Source organism: Euprymna scolopes, chromosome 10 (genome assembly GCF_053919585.1).
Source record: "Euprymna scolopes isolate OS-2025 chromosome 10, ASM5391958v1, whole genome shotgun sequence".
Lineage (NCBI taxonomy): Eukaryota > Metazoa > Mollusca > Cephalopoda > Sepiida > Sepiolidae > Euprymna > Euprymna scolopes.
The window spans coordinates 126,921,982-126,949,407 of NC_136491.1; the positions used below are offsets into that span (position 1 = coordinate 126,921,982).

The window sequence follows — 27,426 nt, forward strand, 5'->3', positions numbered from 1 at the left end:
TTGTGGAGGAAAATTAGGCCATTTCTGTTGACTAATACTGGATGTTGCTGTCAAAGTTTCTGATACATTTCATCCATTTGTTGACAGTAGTTCTCTGCCGTCATAGTTTCGCCTGCATTCTAAAACTGTAATGGATGAGACTTGTTGCAGGCCACCAAACAGTCAGCATGACCTTCTTTTGGTGCAACTCTGGTTTCAGGAAGTGTCATGAAGTTGTGTTGGCATCTATCGCTGAGTTGAGCATCGCTGATTGTCAAAGAAACCACTTTTTATTGCAAGTTACAACGTGGTCGAGAAACAGGTCATTCCTGTTGTGTAAAAGAAATGAAATGACACTTCATAATGTTGTTTCTTTTGGTTGTCATTCAATTCATGAGACACCCATTTAATAAGTGTTTTTGTTTTTCCAATCTCTCTTAAGTGGTTGTAAATCATCGTATGCATTACGTCTAATTCAGAAGCAAGTTCTTGAACAGTTGTGTGTGGATTGGCTTTGACTAAGGCTTTTAATTGATCATTATCAACATTTGATGGCCGACCACTATGCTCATCATCTTTATGACTCTTATCACCACCACAAAATTTCTTAAACCACCATTTTGCTGTGCATTCAGTAGTGGTTCCAGAGTCAAATGCTTCATTGATATTTGAAGCTGTTTCAGCTTTTTGGCCTAGCTCGAATTGAAATAAGATAATTGTGCAAATTTGTTTTTTGTTTTTGGTCTTTTATTCAACATTCTGAAAAGACATAATTGTTTGAAAAAGATTGTAATTTAAATGATTAGATAAAGTGAAAAATGTTCTTTAAAACGATATATCGAGTAAAATTATTATAACAAAAACTTATTTGAAAAAATATCATTTGAAATCAAAATTAAAAATTCCGCAAGGACTTTCTACTCAACCTAATATTATCAAGTGATCACTGTCACCAACTCAACATAGTTATATCCAGTGGTGACGCTATTGATTAATTGAATGGCACACATGCAAAAGATGAACAGCTATATTGCATACTAACTATTAAAAGGTATTTTTAATATTAAATGTACGAGGGTCGTTAAAAAAGTAAAGCTTCCTATAGCTTCCTTCCTATTTTTTTTTTTTTTTAACTCAAAAAGTTGAAAAGCTACAAAGATGGAGTTGGTACTACCAAAACGAGCAACCTATTGTGTTCCCGAATTTATTTTTTTAGCAGTTATCATTATTCTCAATGCACTTTTGCCAAGAATTCAATGATGTATTTCTGCTTCTGATGCACGTCCATGACAAGGATTGCTTCGTTAGAGTCTCACATTGTCAATATCTGCAATGGGGCGATGAAACTTTCAGGTCACAAATGCATAAGTTCAGTCATCATAACAATGTAATTTGCAATCCTTCTCTGATCCATTTGGGCAGAATAAATAGGAGGGATTACTTTTGAAATGACCATTATATTATAAAGTTGTGTAAAACTTAGATAATTTTTCACAGAAAAAAACAATATTGACAAAAGAGCTTTAATTACATATTAGACACCATGTTTGAATGTCTTTAATCCCTCTGTACAAGGGTTTGTCAGAACAATCTGCCATGAGGACATTTCACCCTACAAGTAAACCTTGATCAAATATTCGAAATAACAATATTCAAAGCCCAAATAAAATCTGACACAGTTAGACGCTGGCTAATTTGAGGAATTGTGCCCCTTCTTGTAATGTTATCTGAAGTAAAACTACTTAGCTAGACACTCCACCAGACTAGATGAATTCTTGTCCTGGAATCCAGTAAGAACAAGAAATCATAAGAAATATATATTGTAAAATACTGAATTAATCTAATGGTGTGAAAAAAAAAAAAATTCATGTTCATTATTAACATTTATAGAATTTAAAGAGAACTTTAATATCCATGTATCTCATATAAAGATCAAGTGTTAGCCGCAGGGAGTGTTCCACTTGATTTCTAAGATGTTGTATTGAAGTCAAATGAAAAAGAAGAGTAAACATAATAAAAAAGTTTGTTTTTTTATTTAAAAAAAAAAAAAAGGATAAAATAAAAGGATACTTTTGCAGTAATACACGTGTTAGTATTCATGAAAACAAAACTTGTTAGTTATGCAAAGTCCTAATAAACTATAATCTTTCACTTTTCTCCAGCTCTCCTAAAGACTAGGCCAGTTTCATAATACTAAACCAGTAGGGACAATGGTATATACATGTTAGTTTTTTTTTCAACATTTTTCTCTTAAACAGTGACACAATAATACACACACACACACACATTATGTATATATATATATGTGTGTGTGTGGAAGTTAAAGGAAGAGAATAGGTAAATGTTTCGTTTAGGTCCACCTCCACAATTTTCTTTAAAATGACGACATTTATAGGTTTTCGACTATGCTGAATACGAAAATCGCATTGAAATGTTGCAGAGATAAGTAGTTATCAAGATAGAAAAAAATGCATTATGCACGGTAATTTTGGCGGCCATTTTTTTACGCGCATGCGCACGCGCCCTAAGCAATCAGAATTTTACACGAAGGAAAAAAACCAAGATGGCCGCCAAAATTACCGTGCATAATGCATTTTTTTCTATCTTGATAACTACTTATCTCTGCGACATTTCAATACGATTTTCGTATTCAGCATAGTCGAAAACCTATAAATGTCGTCATTTTAAAGAAAATTGTGGAGGTGGACCTAAACGAAACATTTACCAGAGAATAAAATCAATTCTTTAAGGGGAGACTTATCGGGAAAAAACAAAGCTGAAGAAAATTGTATTGGAGCTTATTTAGAAGTAAACAAGAAAGGAAAAAGTATAAAAACTTATATAATAATATATATAGATTTATTCATTTATTCAACAGGGTGCACATTTATTTATGGGTGTTGGGTAAGTAGGGACTCTTTATGCCATGGCATTTCGAAGCCTAATGCTTCTCATCAGAAGAGTGGAGAAGGTGCTAGGTAACATGATAGGGATGTGACGTCTAGCGATAGCATCATTAAGAGTGAAATAAATTATTAAGGCTGTTTAGTACAGCTACAAGTGGTTTTTGTGATATAAGAGGAGTGTAGTTTGCATTATGTAATGGATGTATGTATATAGCATGTTTGTCCTATGTGGATAGTGTGGTGCTTAAATTCTCAGGTGGGATATGGGGAAGTTTGGTTGAAAGAAGTTGCTCAATTGAACCAACATGTACATGTGTTGTAGGTGTGGAGGGGGTTTACATAAAATAGGGGGAGTTATGTTTGTATACATTTTAGATGAGGTGTCTTAGATAATAACAATGCTTAAACGAGATGTAGGTTATTATGAGTGGTAGCGGAAGTATTAATGTGAGGGGTTAAATTCTAGGGGGTGATAGTACTAGAGTTTTAATAGTGTAAGCTAGAGATAAACCGAAGAGGAGTATGGGGTTGACAATGCCAAAGAGGTATGGAGTAGATGGGTGTAGACTCATAAGAATTATGGAATAATGGTTGATAATATTACATAATAATAATAATAATAGTTATTAGGGATACGTACTTATTTAATATAGGAGAGTGAAAAATAAAGTATGGAAAAAGTGGATGAAAAGAAAAAAAAAAGAAAAAAATAAACTATGGGAAACAAATGGATATAAACAAGTCAGAGATATAGGGGCATGAGGAGTCAAGTTACAGAAGGGAAGAAGTGAAAATAAATGAAAGGATTAAAAATGTATAAAAAGATATAAAATAAAATGAAAGTTTGGTAAACAGGAAGACATCTAGTGGAGGGAACTTTCTTTAAGGCAAGGGGTGGTGGTGGGTGATGTTAAGCATTAAAAATGAGTTCTTGTTGAATGATACACAAATGGCAAAATAATTTTACATAAGCCAAAACAGGTGAGTACAAGTCCTTTTGTGGGGAAATAAATTCTTTATTCAGTTTAAATATTGGTTCAGACACGAGTGCTAGTGTTGTCTGTCTATAAGGTTGAAGGTTTTTTTTTTTGGGGGGGGGGATTGGTTTTTGACGAGAATATAATGAGGAACACAGCACCTCTCTCTTTATGGATACAAGGGAATTTTGAATGGCTTTTGAATTCTAGGGTGTTATTCTTTCCTTCCATATTCATCCGGTTTGGAGTGGAGATATTTTTCCTTGAAAGATGATGGAGGCATCTTCTATGTTATTCTTGCTTATATGGGGAACGATCCGATAGAAGATACAATTCTTTGCAGGAGTAATTTTTGAATGTAAATATAACGTCACCAATGATAAACAAAAATGGAAACAAAGATACAGACTGAAGTTGGGTTGGTATAAGGCAAGAGGTGTTGTGGTCCGAGAAAGAGCAAAGGAGGTCAAGATCTGTTGAGAGTAGAGTCTGGAGCAGGGTCAGGGGTTCGGTGAAGAACGTGCGTTAGAGGTCAGTGGAAGGCAATGTGGCTTAAGTTTGAGATATGTTTTTGTCGGAGGGGAGAATGGTTCTTGAGATTACGTTTTATTTCTTTTTTTATCGGAAATGGCATTTCGAAACGCCATGGCATAACAAATCCTCACTTACCCAGTACCCCAAAATAAATATGCACCCTATTGAATAAATGAATAACTCTATATTAATATATAGTTTTTATACCTTCATTTCCTTTCTTATATATATTAAATTGTAATGAACTCAAAACCAATATTTTTTAAAGTGTTCAATACATATGTAAAGTGAAATTATATAAACACCAGGAAAACCCTATAAACGTTTTGGCGACGTTACACCTCTCTGTGTTAAACTCCTGATAAAACAAGTAATTCATTGAAACATTTATTAATCTGTATAGTTTTTTTTTCTGATGCTTTATATATATATATATATATATATATATATATATATATATATAATGTACTATCAAATTTTCAGCTGATATAACCTAACCTTTTTCAGGTGTATTGTCAACCTCAGGAATTTTTCTGTCGAACTTGGGAATCTACTCAGAGTTTTTGATGGCACGCTTTATTTAATTCTAGCGGTAGCATGCTCTCGTTCCGTAAGCCATGACCAGGTAGAACTCTTAATTCACAATTGTATTCTTAATTAGGATTGAACTTTCCTCTAGAACTTAATTTTACTTAGTATTTTATCACTATGTCAAGTGTCCTTGCAGACCAAAACATAACACTAAAGATAGAAACAAGAGTCTGAATAATCCAAATAATACTAATTTCTTCAGATTACAAAAAGATTTAATAATATTAGTTTTAAAACCAGATTATTTTAGATTTGAATCTTTATTTTTTTTTTTTTAATTTAAATATCTACATCATGTGAATGGGTTTCAGATGAAAAAAGTAAAGCAAGAATGAAAGAAAGGAAGGCATTTGCATTCTCAATTAAGATGGCAAAATTGTTATAAAAGGGTTTCTGTCAACTGAAAAAGAAGATGGTTAAATAAAAGTGGTTTGCACAGAAAATTCAAGAAGTGAGGCAGGAACGGTTAGAGCGGGTAGGTGCACTTACCAAGGTGAAAACCCAACGCTGTAAAAAAGGTAATGGATGTAACAAAATGAAAGTATCATTTAGAAAAGACAAAACCTTATCTATAAAAAATTCCTTCCTAGAGCTGCTCTTCTGTGGAACACAATATCACATGGCTGCTTCCCAATTGACTATAACAGACATTTTTAAGTCTAATGTAAACAAATTATTGTTGAGCTGTCCTCATAAATAATCAATTTCTACCCAATTTCCACCATTACTGTTTAGTGCGCTTATCCTCAAGTGGCCTCTAGGCCTTGATAAGTGGTGGTTTCCTCTGTAAAAAAAAAAAAAAAAAAAAAATGACGCGTAAACTGTACATTAATGTAACCATTAGCCTTTAAAAGATTATGAAAGTAAACATATTTTAAAAGCATATTTATTTATAGTTTATGAAATATCTTTTTAAGTAAAAGAAATTGTAAAACTATGAAACATTTATATTTACAATACTTTTATATATTTCCTGAATGCAGCATAATTACATTAAGCCTGATTGATAATAAACGGATGATCATTTCAGTAATACCATGTGCTCTCCTCTTATAATTGGAATTGTTTCCACTCATCCTAAATTACTAATTACACTTGAATCCAGCATGTTAACAAAGGAGAGATGTGGTTAGAGATTGTACAACCCTTGCTTCACAATTACACATGCAGCCACTGTTACAGGGGCTATCCATTGTCTCTCAAGATTGAATGAAAACCATGATGTTATATATATATATATATATATACATATATATATATATATATAGCTCATGGGTTCAGTTACTGTCAGTTGAATTTAGTTTGAACGGGAACATGTATCGTCAAGTTGATGGGGTAGCAAGAAGTCCTTTGGGTTCAACATCAGTCAATATTTTTATTGAATTTCAGGAGCAACGGCTTTTTGATCAGTTTCTGAAACCGATGTGCTATTTCCGCTATGTGGATGATATTTTTGTTATATGTTCATTCTATATGGAAGCTGAGGGGTTGTTAGAACAATTGAACTTACTTCACCCTGCATTGACGTTTACTATTAAGGGTGAAGTTAATGGCTCATTATTGTTATTAGATATTCTCGTCAAAGATCTGGTATGAGTTTTATTATCAATGTATATAGAAAACCTGTCAATACATTAGCTGGGTTGTGTTCTTCCCTAAAATCAGAAAAATAAATCTGATTAAAACTTTAGTACATCGGGCTTGGTTAATCTGCTTTCATACTCAACTAGATGCAAACTCCAAAGCATAACTGAGATCCTTTTGGCCAATAGTCATCCTTTCTACACAATTGAAAAATGTGTAAGGGATAAAATCTTGGCATTTAAGGGTGGAACTTTTGTGGGCCCTCAAAAATATCCGATATATGTGAAGCTCATGTGGATTGATGTTAAAAGCCAGGAGTTTTTACAAAATTTCTACAGCCGTTTTCGCACTGATATTTTGCCACTAAGGTTTGAACGGTGTTAGGAGGAGAAACTGCTTTCCCTCCTTTCAGAAGTATGGTATCCCTACCACTCAATACAATATGATGGTTTATCGTTTTAACAGTCAGTGCAAGGCTGGGGCATACCATTCTGCGCTTTGAGGTTAGAATTTCCAAACATGTCTCCCCTTTTGATATGTAGGCACAAAAAAAATAGTCAACATCTGGGCGTGTATAGACTCATAAGTCAGTCATCGGTGAACATTTACTGCAATGCCAGATCTGCACTGGAGGATGCACGGATGAAACTTTAGCTTAGACAGAGCATGCTCAAAAATCTACTTTAAAAATTCTTGAGGTGGAGTCTATTAATTTGCGTCAGTCGTCTCTTTAAGCAGAAGGAACACAGTCATGATTTAGAACTCATGGATGTTTGATGAGATTGTTTCTTTTTCTCCTTTCCCCTATACCATTTTGACCACATTTTTAAATGGTGTTGCCCTCCTTGGTGCCGACATATTTTTGAAAAGTGTCAGCCGAAAGACGTCTTAATTTTTTTTTTCTACCCCCACCTTATTAACCCCCCCTTCACTCTAGTCTAACTTGTGTTTTTTTTAAACATTAAATTAAGGAGAAAAAATATTTTAGAAGTGTATTTTAGTTTCTGTTAGTTATCACTCATTTTCTTTTTTAATAATATATGTTGAAACTGATAAAAATACCTCAACAATTAATAATAATGACACTACACCTAGCATTATTCAAATGTTATATATATATATATATATATATATTACACATACACCCACACAAGCGACAAAAAGAAAGTCTGCAAATTTAAGCTAAATTTAATGTAACTGTTTACACAAACTATACTTCATTTGATTGGCCTTTTATTCTTCTATAATTTTGCCTGTTCATATTTGAGTTTTAATTGAAATATTCTAGTGTTCACATCAATTTAAAAAAATAACTTCAAATTGAGGAAGCAAAAAGAAAGTCTGCACAATGGAAATTTGTTATTTAAATGCAACTTTAGGATATTAATGCAACACAAACAGGAACAGAATAGACTAATTATTATTTAGTAGCATAGCCCTTCTGCAATTTGACAGCTGGCAATCTTTTAGGAATTCCTTGAATTAGACTGCAGTAATACTCTGGGAAAAGGGCATTCCACTTTTCTTTAATTTTTGTCCAAAATTCTTCCAAATTTAAAATTTTATCATTGTGTAGCTGTTGCTTGATGTAATGCCATACATTTTCGATAGGATTGAGGTTTGGAGATTGTGCAGGCCAATCCAAACACGGAATATCATGCTCTTCCAGAAACCTCTTGACATTGCCAGCTGTGTGAATGGGAGCATTATCCTCCATGAAGATGGGAATATCATCCAAATTCCAACCAAAGTAGGGTAGAAAATGCTCAGTCAACATATTAATGTACTTAGTCGAATTGATTCGACCTTGCAAGCGAACTATAGGCCCTGGACCATTGGTACTAATAATGCCCCACACCAAAACTGAACCGCCACCACCTTGCAGCGTTGAAACTGAGCACCTAGGATTAAATTCATCATCTTTCCTCCGACGGACATACTGCCTACACTCACTGCCTAGCCTATTGAACTTGCTTTCGTCGCTAAAAGCACTTTTGACCAATATGAAAAGTCATGACTTTAATTGCATCTGACGAAGTCCAAACAGTGCTTTCTGTTCTTTATAGAAATCATTGGCTTGCATCTTGCAACATATCCTCACAAATTAAATTCTTGACAGCAGAAAGAGAGCACTTTTTAATAAGATTGCACTGTTGTTGGATTTGGGGAACCGATTCAAATCTGTTTCTTAGGCTGCGGATCTTGATAGCATTGTTTCCCTATTAGAAGTCTAGTACGACCAGATTTAGGGGTATCACGAACACTGTCGGTATTTTGGTACTTTTGCACAGTCTTTCGTACCATTTTCTCATCACATTTCAATCTGCGGCCGATTTCTCAATTGGATAAACCAGAAAGGTGGAGATTAATGAGCTCCTGATGATCAGTAACAGAAAATCGTGGCATATGGACTAAATGTTATGTTGTATAACCTAAAACAACAACAATTACGATTAGAGATGCTTTAATGCCTGTTGGTGGATATTTTAAACTGATTTAGGAATGATAATTTAAGCTCAATTAAGCAAATTTGTTGCTGCAGACTTTCTTTTTGCTTCCTCAATTTGAAGTTATTTTTTTAAATTGACGTGAACACTAGAATATTTCAGTTAAAAGTCAAATATGAACAGGTAAAATTATAGATGAATAAAAGGTGAATCAAATGAGGTATAAGTTGTTTAAACAGTTACATTAAATTTAGCTTAAATTTGCAGTTTTTGAAAAAATTACAAGTGCGGACTTTCTTTTTGCCGGCCCTATATATATATATATATATATATATATATATATGATTATGTTTTTGGGGAAAAAAGAAATCCAGCAGAGTGCTCAATTAAAAGGAAAATCCGAAAATAAGAGCATATTTATATTTTGTATTTTGTGTACAGACATTCTTAGATGAGACAAGTCATTGGTACCGTTGATTTCAAGCCCGATAATTAGGACCTTTTTAGATATCCATATCAAGCTCTCTTCAGCCAATACAGCGATGAGTATTGGCTGAAGAGAGCATGATATGGATATCTTAAACGGTCCTAATTATCGGGCTTGAAACTGACGGTACCAATGACTTGTCTCATCTAACAACTTTCTGTACACAAAATACATACATACATATATATATATACACTAAAAGAATATCTGCCCGAAAACAGAGAAACATACTTCTTCATAACATACTACCAACCTCTACTCATGTATTGAGTACTGTTGAAATAAATACTGAAAACTGGTACATAAAATATATATTCTTATCACACTTTATGTGAATAGATGAAATCGTTAAAGTATAGGTATATACACACTCAACCTCATTCAACTTCAGTGTTCTAATGGCAACTGGTGTGTGAATATAATTATGCCATATGCATTGAGCCTGATTAGTACTAAGATGGGTTATCATTCCGTAATACCACATGCTATCTGTGCTCTTCGCTTACCTCGGCATTATTTCCAGTCGTCTTAGACTCTTCATTGCCACTAGAATCAAATAATCCTTGCTTCACAATTGTACATGCAGCCACCCTTACAGGAGATATCCATTATCTCTCCAGACAGAACATAGGCTATGATGATCTATATACTAAAAGAATATCCATCCCAGAACAGATAAAATTAATTTATCTAACAGAACCGTTTTGCATCATAGTTATGTCCTACTTACAAAGAATAATGATACTAAACCTTATGTCTGGAATACTTATTCTTATCTTTATCAAAATCCATTATATGATTTGGATTCTAGCAAATCTTAAAAAATTAAGACTTGATTAACGATATAAGGTAAGCAACGCTAAGTGTGGTCAGTACTAAATAAATGACCATTTGGTAATAACATGTATGCTATATGCTTTCCACTTATCTTGTCCTGGACTCCTCTTTGCCACTGGAATCGAGCACTCCTGATTCAGGAGAGATGTGGTTGGAAATTACACAACCCTGCTTCATAATTACATGTGCAGCCACTTTTACAGAATGTATCCATTGTCTCTCGAGATTGAATGGAGATCATCATTGATTAACATATTTCCCATTATTAACAAAAACCTTTTACTATCTTTAGCTTCGATTCCATCTATACAATACAAAAATTTCATTTTGGGTTTGATTGAAGATAAAATGAAAACATATTTTTACAGAAACTGAACTCACAATCCCGAGATTATAAAACTTATGCGTCTTTTAAACACAAAGGTTTCAGCATCCTCCTCTTTCCTATTTAATTCAATTAAAATTCAGTTACTTTTTAATAAATAAAATTACCTTGATCCTGCATTTTTCAATTTTTACATGAACAATAGTTGCCTTTTCTTCCCACTTTAGCAATGGTCCCTGAATGTTTAGTAGTTAGCAACCATTTTTTTTTCTTTTCAGAAAATTGATTATCTGTTTCTTAAATTTAAAATATTTAAAATTTTCTTTTTCAAGTGCAAAAAAGGAAACATTATGACAAATTTGTGATTAAAAAACTAAAAAAAACTTAAGAAAATAACAGTGGAATCACAATTGGTTAGTCATCTCATGCGACCATGCTCTGAGCTGCTGTGCATAGATGGATGTGATCCAAGTCAGTGAAGAAGCCAGTTTCATTGAACCAAGATGAACACTGTTGCAACAAGGACCTGCTTCCGTTAGCTATATTCAAGTTATGCATATATCAATAACTGAACATTTCATTGTATGATATAAATATCTTTAAAAATAAATATATACACTAGATTTTAAAAAATGTTATCTTTATGCATTTATATATTTTATATATTAAAATGTTTAATAATAAAATCAGAACAATTGATTAATAAAAAACAAATTTATAAAGAAAAAACACAATTAGATTTTTGACAGAATTCCCCCTATATTAAAAAGCAAAAATAACGAAAAATCTGTATGTACGTAACCATAACGAAATGAAATCATATCCCAAAAATCACATAAATTGATCTGGTAGTTTTATTTTTATGAAGAAAATCATTTTTAAGCAATTAATGGGAATTCATAGTCATTACAACATAAATCTTCCTAGTTTGCATTATTGTTGAGTTATGTTTCTTCACTTTGTTTATAAAATGACAGGCTAAACAGTCTTTTCTCAGTTACTCATAAAATTTGTTTTTTTTATTAAAAAATAAAACTACTTGATTATTATATGTGATTTTTGGGATATGATATTTTTTTGTTTCATCACAGGTACATACATCATACATATTTTTCTTTCTTTCTTTTTTTTTAATATAGGGTGAATTCTGGACAAGACTCAAAAATTCTGTTTAAAATTTATGATTCAATAAAATGGAAAACTGTTTCCCTCATGCAAATGTAGATTTCCCTATCCAACAATAAGCATCTTGTACAGATTAAAAAGAAATTCATCAAAGTGTTTGTTTACATTGGTGATCTTTTAAATCAATGCATTTTAGGTGAAAACATTACATACTTACTTGTCATGGTGAAATTTTGAAAAATAATTTAGTAAAAAAATAATTACAAGTAAAAATAGAATTTATTGAATTTGAGTTTTATTGTATATTTTAATGTGGTGAAGTTGTGCAGTATGACAAACTGATTTATCTCCCTTGATTTAAATAAATTTAAATTAAGGGTCCGCCATCTTTAAACAGAGCGTAATTGTGGATGACTTTTTTTTTGTTAAAAAAAGACATTTAGCACATCCATTGGGTAATTTTTTAAATTTATACTAACTTTGCCATGACATGTAAGCGCGTAATAATGTTTTCACCTGAAATCTGTTGGTTTAAAAGATCACCGATGTAAATGAACACCAAAATTACAACTAAATCTTGCGACACAATTCATACATTTCAATGAGAATTTGTTCACTTCGAAAGAAAAACATGAAAGATTTAACTTACTTTTGGGCTCCGATATGATAAGATATCAAACGGAAATTCCCATCAGGAGGCACGAATGATAAAACCCGTTCACTCTGCGTGGAAAAAAAAAAGATGCATCCTAATATGATTATCCATGATATAAAGTATGTGGAAATATGATTGTTAGATATATAAAGATTAGTAGATATATGATTGTTATATATATAAAGATTAATAGAGATAAGATTGTTATATATATAAAGATTAATAGAGATAAGATTGTTATATATATAAAGATTAATAGAGATATGATTGGTATATATATATATATACATATATATATATATATATATATATATATAATATAAAGCTGAGTGTGTGTGTGTGTGTGTCTGGTCACGAATAGGCTCCTATATGGTTGACTATTTTAAAAAACTGATTACATATAATGATAGAAGATGTATCGAGACACAGGAATGGGTATGTTTGATCTGGCAGAACGGTGGTTCATTAAAATTGTGGGGTCTGTGTTCGCACCTGGTCCACAAAGTATGGAAATAAAAATTAAAAAATTAAAAAAAAAAAAAACGTTTACAAGTGTTTTTGATATATATGTACATAAGAATACTTTGATAAGTATGTTTTAACTTAAATAAGGATGGTATAATAAAATTGTGGGGTCTGCGTTCGTGCCTGGCCTCCATAGAATGGAAATAGGTACAAACTTTAATAAAGACTTTTCATATCTATCTGCGTAAGTATACTTTGATAATTATGTTTCAGTTTGAAGAAATATGGTATAATAAAATTATACGGTGTTCGTTCGCACCTGACCACCATAGAATGGAAATAGGTCACAAAGTTTAACAAGGTTTTTTAATATAGATCCACAGAATATTGTTATAAGTGTTTCAGTGTGAACAGGTATGGTATAATAAATTATGGGGTTTATCTATTTTATTTTTACTTTCGTCATATCTTGCTTTGGTTTTGATACCCCAAAATTCAAAGCTATCTCTTTACAACCCTTCCTCTTTATAACCTATCATACTTTCATAAATCAGAGTCCATTTTCTGTAGGCTGTTTTTGAACCCAGTCAACGACAGGTACATTTGCTAGTATATATATATATATATAAAGATTAATAGAGATATGATTGTGATATATATATAAAGATTAATAGATATATGATTGTTATATATATATATATATATATAAAGATTATAGAAATATGATTGTTTTATGTATATATATATATATAAAGATTATAAAAATATGATTGTTGTATATATATATATATATATATATATATATATATATAAGATATTTCCAGCGAGATAAGATACATTGAGGTACTTATGTAGTATTGGCCACAAATGAAAAATCAGTTTCAAATAAATTAAGAAAATAAAAGAAAGAAACCTATCAGGCAAAAATAGGTATCCACACAAAAAAATCAGGAAAAATTATTGAGTCAAATTTTAATTACACATAAGCTTTATCGTATTCTGCCAATCCTCCATTGTTTAAAAGGTAAATTCTGTCGAGTAAGGGGAGATAATCGAGTGTTTCCTTTAACCTTGTAATCATGAATGGCAGATCAGCTAAATACAAAAGCTGACATTCTTATTCTTTGCAACATTTTTCTTTTAAAAAAATTAAAAGTAAAAAAAAATTAAAAATTAAAAGATAAAAACACTCCAAATGTTGACCCCTAATTTTTTTTACTATTGCTTCCCAAAGGATGAATATTACAAAAGAAACTGTTTCATATTCTGACCAAGGCAATGATGAAAAATAATAAATCAGCTTTTTGGATGTATCTGGTGTAGTTTTTGACTTTAAGTGTGGTTATTTTGCTTTACAGCATATCAAATTTTTTCAGTTGATTTAATACCAAATCAAGGAAATTTGGAAAAGATTTTATGCTTCAAATTCTTTATATCTTAAAATATTTATTCATGGTGTTTGGTTTGTTTCGCAGTATATCAAGCATTTTCTGGAAATTTAATGCTAAATCCAGTAATTTTGGAAAAAAGTTTTATGCTTAAAGTTCTTTATATCTTTATTCCGTATTTAATTTGGTTGTTTTATGGCATATCAACCGTTTTGGGGTTATTTAATTCTATACCTAATAGTTTCGGAAAAAGTTTTTAGGCTTCAAGTTCTTTATATATTCACTTATTTATTTATGGTGTTTGGTTTAGTTGTTTTGTTTTATGATATATCAAACCTTTTTGGGTTATTTAATGCCAAATCCAGAAAAGTTTTCATGCTTCAAGTTTTTAATATCTTTAAATATTTTTTTTATGGTGTTTGGTTTGGATGTTATATAGAAGAAAATTGTTACAGTTTGTAATTTTCGAGATGAGGGATGATTGTATTATTTTAATTAATCGGACAATTGAGGGTTATCTGCACAACATTTCGGTCAATGTAACGTCCGACCTTCTCCAGGCGTAAAAGTTGCCATGTTTGGCAAAGGAGAAAAATATGCCAAACATGGCAACTTTTACACCTGAAGAAGGTTGGCGGTTAAATCAACCGAAACACTGCACAGATAACCCTCCAGATGAAAGCAAGTGTCCGCTTAATCCAACATAGCAGGACCTGTGGAAATTCCACAGTGGCATCTTTCATATGTAATATATTACTGCTGAGCATTCTGTGGACATTCAACAATATTATTGTGGCCCTTTTGTTAAAACTCTAAAAGTATTTATCAAAGTAATCTGGTTAATGTAGTGAATATATCTGGTTATTATGGTTTATCTCCAATATCCTTATAGGAGTCTGTGACATATTTCCATTGTATGGAGGCCTGGCATGAACAGAACCCCCCACAATATTATGCCAGATACTACCTTTGGATTCTAGCCAGAAGACCAAGAAGGTATATTTTAGTTTCACGTATGGCCCAAACATTTTACATTGCATCTTTGGTGATCAGGGAATCCTATTTATTAAAACGGGGGATAGAAGATAACATACCACAAACATCAAATTAACGTATCGATATATTAATAATTTAATGTTCATGGCATGTTATCATCTTCTATCCTCCTTTTTCATGAATAGGATATCCGATCGAATAATTTATATACTGAAAACCATGACACATGTACGTATATTAAAGGTACTCCGGTATTAATATATAACTAGCAGGACCTGTGGAAATTCCACAGGGTACTCATTCATATGCAATATACTGATGTTGGCATTCTGTAGATGTTCAGCGTAAATGGAGATGCTCTGATATTATTGTAGCTCTGCTGTAAAAACTACGAAAGTATTTATCTAAGCTAGCAGGGACGCCTGGCATAGCCCAGTCGTAAAGTATGCTTAAATATGATATTTCAATTTTTGCAGATTTTGTATATATTATTTTAGAGTTAATGTTCTATCGATTTTTATATTTTATAAAGTTGCGATTTCAAAAATAAAAATATATCCATATGACTTGGGTGCATCAGCTTGAATCGAAACTGAAACCAAAACTTATGAAGAATTCTTGGTAAAATTATTTACCACAAGAAACGGAAGTCTATAACAAACGACAGTCACTTTTTTTTTTTTTTTACATAGGCATCACCACTTATCAAGGCCGAGAGGCCACTCAAAGATAAGGGGTAAAGAGTGTAGAGTAGTCAAAAGGACAATATAGTAATCGATAGTAATGGAAGTTCGGTAAATTTGTTAACTTAAGTGTAATGGCTCATCAGAAACTTGTTCACGTTGGACTTGAAGACAACCATATTATAGAAAGCTGGAAAGCAGGAAAACGGAAGACAATTCCACAGGCGTGCAGTTCTAAGAAAGAAGCTTTGATTGTGGAATCTATGTTTAGGTTTAAGCACAGATAAAGAGTGGGGGGAATTACTGATAGTGTTTTCAGCTAGACGAGTGTTTTTTTTTTTTTTTTTTTTTTTTTTACAAAGGCATCACCACATTATCAAGGCCCAGAGGCCACTCAAGGATAAGGGTTAAAGAGTGTACAGTAGAAGTTGGTCAATATAGTAATCATTAGTAATGAAAATTTGGTAAATTTAATAACTTATATGGAACGGCTCATCAAGAACTTATTTACCTTAGACTTGAACACAACCATATTGTAGTCAGCCGGAAAGCAGGAAAACGGAAGACAATTCCACAGGCGTGCAGTTCTAAGAAAGAAGCTTTGTTCATGGAATCTATGTTTAGGTTTAGGCACAGATAAAGAGTGGGGGAAATTATTGATAGTGTTTACAGCTAGACGAGTGTTTCTTGTGAAAGTTTTGCGAGGGGGGACCATAGATTGAAGCTCAGTCGAACACTTTCCATGAAAATAACGATACATCAGAGACAAACTCGCAACATCTCTTCTGTGAGATAGAGGTTGTAAGGAGGAGAAAAGGACATCTCCCACAAGCCACAAAATCTATTCTGAACCTTATCAAGGGAGGATAAGTCCTTTCTAGCAGCTCCTGCCCAGATGTGGCAACAGTGTTCCATCCTTGGACGTACCTGGCTCTTATATAGATAGAGAATTGCATCAGCAGTGAGATATCTACTGGATCGATAGAAGGATCCAACCATTTTTCCAGCGGCCTTGGCAACAGATCTGATGTACGTATTCCATTTAAGATCAGGTGTTAAAGGTCAAACCCAGAAGCTTGTCAAAATGTGGATGTAAGCATGAAACAAAATAACGGACGCGCTATCCTATTAATATATAGATAACACAACGAAAATTGTTGTTTTTGGCTTTGCAGAACATGATAGAGTTTTGCTAAAGGTAAGATAAAACAATAACATCAACATTTGATTCATTTTAGGTTTAGGAACTAGTATCTTGCGACTTTTAAGTGGACACATATATACAACTTATAAAGTAGAAGCTTTTCTCTTTTTTTTAAAAAAAATCCTATCAGTTTGTTCAAGCTGGGGATGGAGCATCCTACCAGATGCCAAACATTCACCTTGTAACTCAGATATTCCAACCGAGAGATCTTTTTAAGATTCTGACCATCCCTTTAAGTGCAATTGTTTGAAGCTTCAGTTTGTGATGCAAAAGTTTTTATCAAACAGGTGATTCTGTAAAAGCATCCATTAAGAAAAAAGAAAAATTGTATTAGGTCACAAACATAAACAACACAAAATCCAAAGTTAATGTCTAACTTACTTCCCATCTCTTGAAGCGTACACATGGATGAAAACTAACATCATCCAGCAGTCGAGGGTTCATAAATGACAACGTCAAATCTGGCATTCCACTCAGCTTTATCAAACAATCAATCTGTCAGGAAGAAAGAGACATAGATAACAACTCAATATAATACAGTAGATGCATGTGTGTGTGTGTGTGTGTGTGTGTGCGCAAATATTTAACTGATATACTCTTAAGCTACAGTGAAATTAACAGGAACTAGTAATCATATACCAAGGATGGTAAATAATGAATAAAATCTTTGCTTCGATGGATGAATAATGCATACAGAAATATGTTAGCAAGTTAAAATGCAAAATTTAAACTTGCAAACATATTTCTGTTACTTTTGCATGCGCAAATTCATTCATAGCTTGGAGATGGTTTAATTTTAAATTAAAGATGAAATAAGTCAATTATCAAAGAATCCAAATAATTCATACTAATTGAAGAGTTGTATATTCGACACAGTTTTTCCATTACCAGGGATTAACAATTAACAGAATCATGGTACTTGCTTGGTATATGATATATATATATATATATATATATATATATATATATATATATATATGAGCAAACAGTTAATAAAATGAGTTAAAAACATATTTAATCTGAAAAGGAAACACTAGATAAATGGATAGTCCTTAATCTGCGGAGTTTCGAAGAAATACTCTCCTTCTCATCAGAGGGTAGGAATTAGCAAAATGCGGGATCGGATTTTGCATGCAGAAGTATTTGATAAAACAACAAGTTAAAGATCTTACTTGAAAACAAAATAAGTTAAGCAGAGGGAATATGGTAAAGAAAAAGGTGATTACACATGAATGGATAGTCTGGTGGAAGATAAAAAATCCAGTGACGGTAAAATCCAAATGTAACTTCAAAAAAGTTAAAAGAATTTCCATTTGTACAAGTAAAATCCAAGGAAATCCCGTAATTGGAAGAAGATGGTCCATAATAATCAAAAGGCAGAAATCCATGGAATAATTCACAAAAATGTGTACAAGGAAAAAAATAATATTAATAAAAGAAAAATAAGATGTGCTTTTCACTCTACTTCCGAGACATAACTATAAATAAAAAAGATCTAGGAAGAAAAATGAGAGAGAAAAAAAAGAAGAGTGAGAGAGAAAAAAATGATAAAGTTCAATATAAAATAAAGGGAAACAAAAGTCAAAATGACCCAGACAGGAAATGTTAAAGGCACGAAAATATATATAGGGCAAAATAATATAGGTCAACTGAAATGTACAGGTCATCACTTAATATATATATATATTGATACTGTATGATACCTGTAAGTTTTTAATGTTTTAGTAATGACAATAACAAAATTTTTAATGAATTAATTTAAAAAATCATTCATTTAATTTAAAAATTTGTTTGTCTTTTTTCAAATTGTAGAAAATGGATACATATCTCCAAAAATAAAATAAAAATAAATATTAACAACTCAAGAGAGAAAGAGAGGGGCCACAAAAAGAAGGGATGGAGAAAAAGAGAGAAGAAAAGAAAGACAAAGGGAGAAAGAGATTGAGAGAGTGAGGGGAAAGAGAGAAGAAGGGAGAGAGACAGAAAGTGAAGGAAAAAGAGAAGGAATAGGAGTGAAATAGAGATAAGGAAAGAGATAGAAAAAGAAAAGAAAAAGAGAGAAAAAAATGCAATATTTTTTTCCTGTCATGGATCATACAGATTTTTTCTTTATTTTGTTTTTTTCAGAGTTGGAGGAAGTCAGAATAGATGCGCCAACAACTCATCAAAAGTGCATATACATGGATATGGAACGGGAACATCAAAGTTTTGTAAAATTTTGGGTCAGATGACGATTTTAAAGAATTGCAAAAAAAAAAAACATTTGTAGAGTGCATGATTAATGAAATAATGCAAAGACTTACATAGCCTTGAACTTCAGCAAATACAGTGGCACCAGATTTGTCGAGAATGGCATCAATTTCCTCAATAACATCAAAGTAAGCCTCATTGTTTGTGTATTTCACGCCTGTCCTTCTCCAGGGAATGTTAGACAACTGGCCCGTTGGCAGGATTCCACTGACACTGGTAGAAATTAAATAAGAAAAAAAATTTTTTTAAAGTGACACTTCAAATGATTTTAACAAATGAATCAAAGTAGACACTATAAAGTTACATATACTACCAACAAAGGAAAAAGTCTATCAGGCATGCGTATAGTTGAGAACACACATTGCATGGAAAGAAATGATATAAGAATGATGATGATAATGTTCATCCATCGCTTGCAAAGATGACCATAATCATGCAATTGTTTTGTGGACTCAAAGATGGCTCATCAGTCATCTGAGCTTTGAAGTATCTCCTACATGCAGGGCACCTGTGGGATGATTCTGTAGCAGAAGGACTGTCCTGCCTTTTTGAATAGCACGCTTCCTCTTGTGTTCCCCAATGCATGCTGATTCAGTAATCATGGCTGCTTTGTAGCTTGCCATATGCCAGGAACATCTGTTTTGAAAGTCGGAATATAAACCAAGCTGCTTGAAGGACATCTTCAAGCTGTTCTTGAATCGTTTCTGCTATTATCCTATGGTTCTCTTGCGAGCTCATTTACCGTAAATGAGATATTTTGGGAGTCTTGAATTTATCATGCACCATATATGACCCACCCAATATATAAGAACGATATGATGGATGTGTCATGCAAGTCTTAAAAAGAGGTCTAGTTCCGATGATTAAATCTGTATGGTGTAGGAAGATGTTTGCGAGACATAAGACTTTGTTGGTGTTATTATGCAGTGGGAAGAGTGTATATAAACAGCGTCTATTTAACTGATTCTCTTTAACATTGTGATATATACAGTGTGTCGTCTAGTGGTTAAAATGTTCTAGAGTTGTATAAAATGTTCATTGTGTGTGCGGCCGCTTTTTCACAAATACACATAGTTAACATGACACAAACTTTTATGACAGCTTTCTTACAATTAAACGATAACAATATGACTCAGACCAAAAGAATCACATACCTTCTTATTTGTCCACGCCATAGCGAGTTATATATTTTACATTGGTTTTATTCCTCTTATGGATTCTCTTAATGGAGTTTGGCATGCTAAATCTCTTTCTACATTTTTACTTGTGTGTCTTTCTACTTCCAACAGAAAAGTCCACACGTCTGTTCGCTAACATATTTCTCAAAAACTCTTTAGTTTAACTATTACATCAGCAACCATATGTCCAAGAACACAAATAAGTGATCTCTCACGTAAGCCAAAATAGGTTTACTTCTAAAAAAATTCCACAGCTACTCCGAAAATTCCTAAATCGATTTTGTTTATTTAATTTTTGCTTAAATTCCTTACTAAAGATTTCAAGCTGTAAATACACATTTTCTAAATTCTAATTTTTATTTTTCTAATAATTATAATTGACCAACAGTATTACCATTCAACATGATCAAAAAAAAAAAAAACAGATGAGAGTTTTTGGGTTCACAGAGAGCAGTTGAGCTAGCAGAGTCAGCTTACAGTGGAAAATCAAGAAAACAAAATGTATTGTGAAATATTTTTTGTCCCTGCATATGAAAAAATTTTCAGGATACGAAAGATACAAGTGCATTTAAATCTTTGGAAATCTTAAAAAGCAGGGTTCTACTTGATTTCAAAAAAATATAATTTTCTAGAAATATTTGTGTTGATTTTTATTTGGAAAACATTTTTTTCTTGGATTTGAATTTACTTTTTCTACTCATCCTTAACATGTGCATTATAATTTTTACATTTTAAGAATATAGATTAAAGAAAGGTTTTCTGTTTTAATTTTTATCATACATCTACTGACATTTTTGTAAGGGGTGGGGCAATTTGTTGTTATTTTTCTTAGGAATTGCAAATTAGTTGCAAAAAAGTAAATAATCAATTTTACTTTGGATCCTTTTTCTTCTGTGCATGCCCATAGATTTAATTGAGGTTGTGATCTCATGAGTAATGTTATTTTTATGTGGTGTGTGTCTCAAATATTCTCTGACAACCAAGTCCAGCTCCTGGCCTTCTTGATTAAAATGATTAAAATATCGATTAAAAAAATTATGCAATATTTCATTTTTAATCTATATCTTAATACGATAGCATGCGTCATTTTGTGTGTCATGTTTACATCCTTTTTCTTCTGAGCGACTGTCATTTAATTGGTTATGACCTTCCATTTCTTATAATAAATACTAAGAATTCTTAAGTTTTGGTTATAGCTGAAGGAACTCATTTTATTTTATATATATATATATATATATATATATTTTCTTTATGAGTTTTGATTTCAGTGTCGATTCAAGCTCATGCCCCTCAAGTCATATAAATAAAATTTTTGTACTTTTGAAATCACAACTTTTTAATATATAAGAATCGATAGAACATTAACTCTATAATAATATATAGGAAGTCTGCATAAATTAAAATATATTTTAGCATATTTTATGACCAAGTGTCTCTGTTTTGCAGTTTTAAAAAAAAGGCTACAATAATATCAGGGCGTTTCCATTCACACTGAACTTCCATAGAATGCCAACATCAATATATTACATATGAAAGAGTCTGCTGTGGAATTTCCACAGATCCCGCAAGTTAAATAGAATTTTATTAAAATAAATTGCAAGTGAACATATTAACGGTTAGGTTAGGTACTATTTGCCTAGCATTTCATTCTGGCCTTACCCGTATTATAAAATTTAATGAGTGTTTTCATAGGGCTTGGAATGAATTAGACGGATACGAACATTTCATATCTAGAGGTTGTCACTTTTAGCATTCCCTCCGATCGTACATCATTATAATAATCGTTTATACTTTTCACATGCAAATCATCATGCATATTTGACGTAGTGTTTACTTTGAAAAGAAAAGAGCTTTTAATTATTATTTGTATTATATTACTATTATATTTAATAAATGTTCACTAATATTTTCAAAAGTTATATTTTTTAATATATTCTAAACAATTAAGCTTAGGTCTATATAGAAAGGTAAAACTAATTTTTACTGCTATGTCTTCACTCCAAACTCATCTAAGTAGGTTAAAAAGAAATCAGTGGTCATGTAAAGCGTTCACCTACATTTCCAAAATTTTATGCCATCTCAAGTTAGAAGCTTACACTAGACAAGAGATATTTTTTTTTTGTTATAGTGTTCCAGTTATATTATAAACCTGTACACAAATATATATTTTTATAAATGGAACAAAAGTTTACAATAGATGTTCTTAATCATGACTATAAATTTAGTAACATAGTTTTTAGGGATGAGGGGAGGGGGTCTTAATCCTCTGCATGGGGAGTCGGAAAATTCCTGCCCCCCCCTCCATAGGATAGTTAATATTTAGAAATTCCATTATCTAGACAATCTCAATTAAATAAACCCACATTTTTTTCTCTCTCAAAAAAAATATGTATATTTTATTTTTATACTTTTATTTAACCCAAACAAGGCGTAAAGTGCTAATGCGAATTCGGAACCATATATACATTCTAAGTAGGGAGTCGTGCAGCAAGCTGAGAATTGGTTGAGTATTTTTCTTTTCTTTTTAAGTTCCTTTAAATGTACTTACCCAGTAGATTTACCAGTGACAGTGTCTGTAATGGTTCTCAATAAGTTGGGAGGTTTAATCAACTCCTTGAGAACATTGGATTCTACTGCCAATGGGAAACCATTGTCCAGCATTTCATCAAGAAGCTGCAAAGAGAAAAAAAGAAAAAATATTTAAGCATAATTTAGGAATAGAGCTTTAACTCAATTTCTATAAAAAATAGGAAATCCAAATAAATTAGCATTTGGATTATTCAAACTACTATGCTTATCTTGGATAAAAGACAGACAATGCATATATAAAGTGAATCTATAATCTATGGAATGGACACAAGTGAATTTGGAGCAAAAATATATTCTGGACAGTCCAAGCATTACTCCTCTCACCAATTCAGATGACAAGCAATAAACGCACCCACCTTCCTGTTACTTTTGAACATTGTGATGAATTGAAAACACAAAAATGATATCTTTGTTTGTATCATTACATTAACTCAACTATAAGGTGACAATAAAAAAGGAAAAAATAACAGACATAGTATGTAGTGCACCATTAAAAATGAATAGTCTTAGGAAGCCATCCATCCATCAAGTGCAGCCGTACCTGAGATTGAATTTACTATATGAGTTTGTAGTGTAAGTCGAATCTTGTCGGTAGCTAAATACGTGATGCTTTGCCCAGGCTATCAAGGGTATTTTTTATCGTGACACCATCACTAAATGGGGTGCTTACCATGGCTTAAGAGAGTCCCATCTATCCTCGAGAGAAGGATAGATTGCGCCAGTTTCTTAACCTGGTATTTAGGGAGCAATGAACATCAATTTCACATAAAAATTGTTCTGCTTGATCCGGTCGCCACTCTTTCACAGATAAAAGCACCTGCTCACCATCCATTTGAAAAGAGAAGGAAATGCCTGATTGGCTCGTCTCTCATTACATTTGGAGCTGTGATGAATTCTTAATGACACAGAAGCTCCATGTTTATTTATATCCTAACTTTAACATTAAGTCCAGGTGACAATATGAAAACAAAAAGCAAGCAGATGAAAACAGTCTAAAGGACTGTTAAAAATAAATTTCTCCTGAAAGTAAGCTTTTTTTTTTATCCTGTCAGCATTCACCCAGATAAGAGTGACTCAGATGACACACAATAAACAAGTAGTTCTACTACCAGTTGCTATGGTGACAAAAGAGCAAATGAACACTAATACATGCTTTTATTCAATGATGTTGTCTGATGTTGATTAAAAAACACAAGTTAAATCACAATATATTTTACGTTTTGAAAATTACATTCCGAAGATGATGTACTGTTCAAAATATGTGAATTCTGCTAATTTATTGATCCAATTTATCTTGATGGACATATGATAATCAATGTTTGTTTAAAGGCAAAATAAGAAGCATAATGTGACAAAGGAAACGATCGTATCTCTTTACATAAAACATATTGTTTGAAAACTAAAAAGAAATAAAGAGTAAAACATACAAATGTTATCGATCAATTGCCTTATTAACTCCAAAGACAAATATATTTAATAAATACAAATCTGCTAATCTGTCATTCTGTCAATCAAGAATGTAAAAACGTTTTAGAATAACCAACCAAAACAGATATGAAAAACAAAATGTACATGAAAAGAGCATATTCAGGTGTAGGTAACTGACAATAGTAAAATTCAATAAAACATTTTTTTTAATTTTCTTATTACTTTGTTCTTGCTCGGGATGGAACATCCTACTGAATACCAGACATTCATCCACTAACTCATACATTCCAAATGGAAAGATAGATATGCTTACAGTTATATCTCATAGGATTAGCGAATCTCTCGACGGAGGCTTGACATATCAAACGCCTTTGATAGGGTGTAGCATATAGATTTACTTCACAAGATCTCCAGCTACGGTATAGCTGGAAATGTCTTCTCAATTATTAAATCAGTTTCATAAGAGTAGTAGTTGATGGGCAGAAATCAGAAGCTCACAGTATTAATGCTGGAGTCACTCAGGAGTCTATCCTGGTCCCAACTCTCTTCCTGATCTACATTAATGATCTTTCAAATCACATCCTTACATCATTCGTAGACATTTATGCTGATGACACTACCATCTATTGTAGCATATCAAAGACTGTAAACGACCAAGTTCTCTCTGATTCTCTCTCCTCTGATCTTGAGCATGTGGTACAATGGGGAAAGAGGTAGCTGGTTACTTTTAATGCATCTAAAACCAAGCTTCTATCTTTACATCATCAACGCTTTGATCCCCATCTGGCATCAATTGAAATGAATGGCTCTTGTCTTGGGGAGGCTTCATGTTTTGACAAGCTTCTGGGCTTGACCTTTACTCCTGATTTAAAATGGAACACATGCATCAAATCCATTGCCAAAGTCACTGGATAAATGGTGGGATCCTTCTATCGATCCAGTAGATATCTCACTTCTGATGCAATTCTCTACCTATATGAGAGCCATGTACATCCAAGGATGGAGTACTGTTGCCACATCTGGGCAGAAGCTGCCTTGATAGAGTTCAAAATAAACTTTGTAGCCTAGTAGGAGATGTCTTTTTCTCTTCTCTGCAACCTCTTTCTCACAGAAAAGACGTTGCAAGCCTCTCTCTGCTTTATCGTTATTTTCATGCCAAGTGCTTGACTGAGCTTCAATCTATGGTCCCCCCTCACCAAACTTTCACGAGAAACACTCGTCTAGTTGAAAACACTATCAATAATTTCCCCCACTCTTTACCTAAACCTAAATGTAGATTCCATGAACAAAGTTTCTTTCTTAGAACTGCACGCCTGTGGAACTGTCTTCCATTTGCCTGTTTTCCAGCTGACTACAATGTGGTTGTCTTCAAGTTTAACGTAAACAAGTTCTTGATGAGCCGGTCCACTTAAGTTAACAAATTTACCAAATTTCCATTACTAAAGATTACTATATTGTCCAATTGACTACTGCACACTCTTTAACCCTAATCCTCAAGTGGCCTCTGGCCCTTGATAAGTGGTGATGCCTATGAAAAATAAAATTTTTTATTAAGATTCTAACAATCCATTTAAGTCCTATTGTTTGTATCTCTCTCACACTTGATTCATCTGGTATATTTGTCGGATATATATATATTTACTGAAATGATGAAGATCTTCTTAAAATTCCAATTTCTTTTCATGTTGTACATAAGACCTTCCTATTTCATCATCTTTTCCCTCTTAGCTCTATTTAACTCCACATCATTTGGGAACACCAACCTCTCCAACGATTGCTTCTTTCATCTTTACCCATATAACTATGTCAAGTTCAATAGCTCCATTTTCTAGGTACATAGCTGTAGGAATCGTAGTAGATGGTGTATGATTTATTTCCAACTGTTCTTTCTAGTAGATGCTCCCAGTCAGTGCTAAAAAGATATGTGTCTCTAATGAAGATAGTAAATCTAAGCATGAAAGTGAAAATATTCCTTTGACTTCCTGCACAGATGATCATCCCTAGTTAAGCTCTGGCCAGAATCTCTGCATTCACCGATGACATCACGATCTTTGTGTCATGCTCACATATTACAAAATAATCACAGGGGCAAAAATCAATCGCACCAAGTTGATCGTGGTTGGGCGCCTGGAGGAATGTCACCACCCTCCCGGCTTCTTTAAGCTGGACAGATGACCCGGTTCGAATCCTTGGCATGTGGTTCGAACTGAGCTTCCAGCTTAAAAAGAATTAGTCGAAGGTCAAAGTGTCGGTCAACTCTTGGCTTTGAAAGAAACTTTCCTTAAATCGTAGAGGGGAGGCATACACCACATGTCTTCCCTCTGCCTGTGAAATATCTAAATGCTTACCGGTGCCTCCTGTTCTCACTTCTTTGAGACAGGAAAAGGTATCAGGTTCGCAGATAGTTTTGTGTTCAACATTTGTATGAGGGAGGTCTCGGAATGTCTGACTTGACATGTCATAGAGACTGGCTTTCCTGAGTCAAACATTGATGGAAGAATCTGCATAGAATCCCGCAGTCAATGGCGCCTTTCCTTGACCATTTGGTCAAGTATTGTCATAAGTCGAGGAGTGATATGAGGTTCTTCCGAGAGTGCCGACCCATGCTAAAGAAGCTTCCAAGGTCCAGCGACTTTTCTTTGACTTAGAAAAAGAACTTTATAGGAAATTAGTGAGGGCAGGGGCACAGTTGACCCATTTGTTGAGTGGTTGGGGTTGTCGGAAGAGAAGATCCGCTCCCAGTGGAGTTGAGTGCCAAGTTTGAGTGATTTCGACACTTCTTTCCTTGATTTGGTGAC

General features: G+C 32.9%; 1 protein-coding gene across 4 annotated transcripts in view; it reads right to left on the minus strand.

The window, feature by feature from the left end:
• Positions 1-27,426, minus strand: part of LOC145286272 (AP-3 complex subunit mu-1-like) — a 142,464-nt gene that overhangs the window by 96,673 nt on the left and 18,365 nt on the right. For 2 of the 4 annotated variants that reach the window (XM_080135110.1, XM_080135108.1), the window contains exons 5-9: positions 23,160-23,284; positions 19,487-19,646; positions 17,565-17,678; positions 12,442-12,515; positions 5,477-5,494 (exon numbers count right to left, since the gene is read on the minus strand). In XM_080135110.1, coding sequence (XP_079991236.1) covers positions 5,477-5,494; positions 12,442-12,515; positions 17,565-17,678; positions 19,487-19,646; positions 23,160-23,284 — 491 coding nt within the window. The remainder of the gene's footprint in view (positions 1-5,476; positions 5,495-12,441; positions 12,516-17,564; positions 17,679-19,486; positions 19,647-23,159; positions 23,285-27,426) is intronic. The other 2 variants (XM_080135111.1, XM_080135109.1) reach the window with 1 other exon arrangement.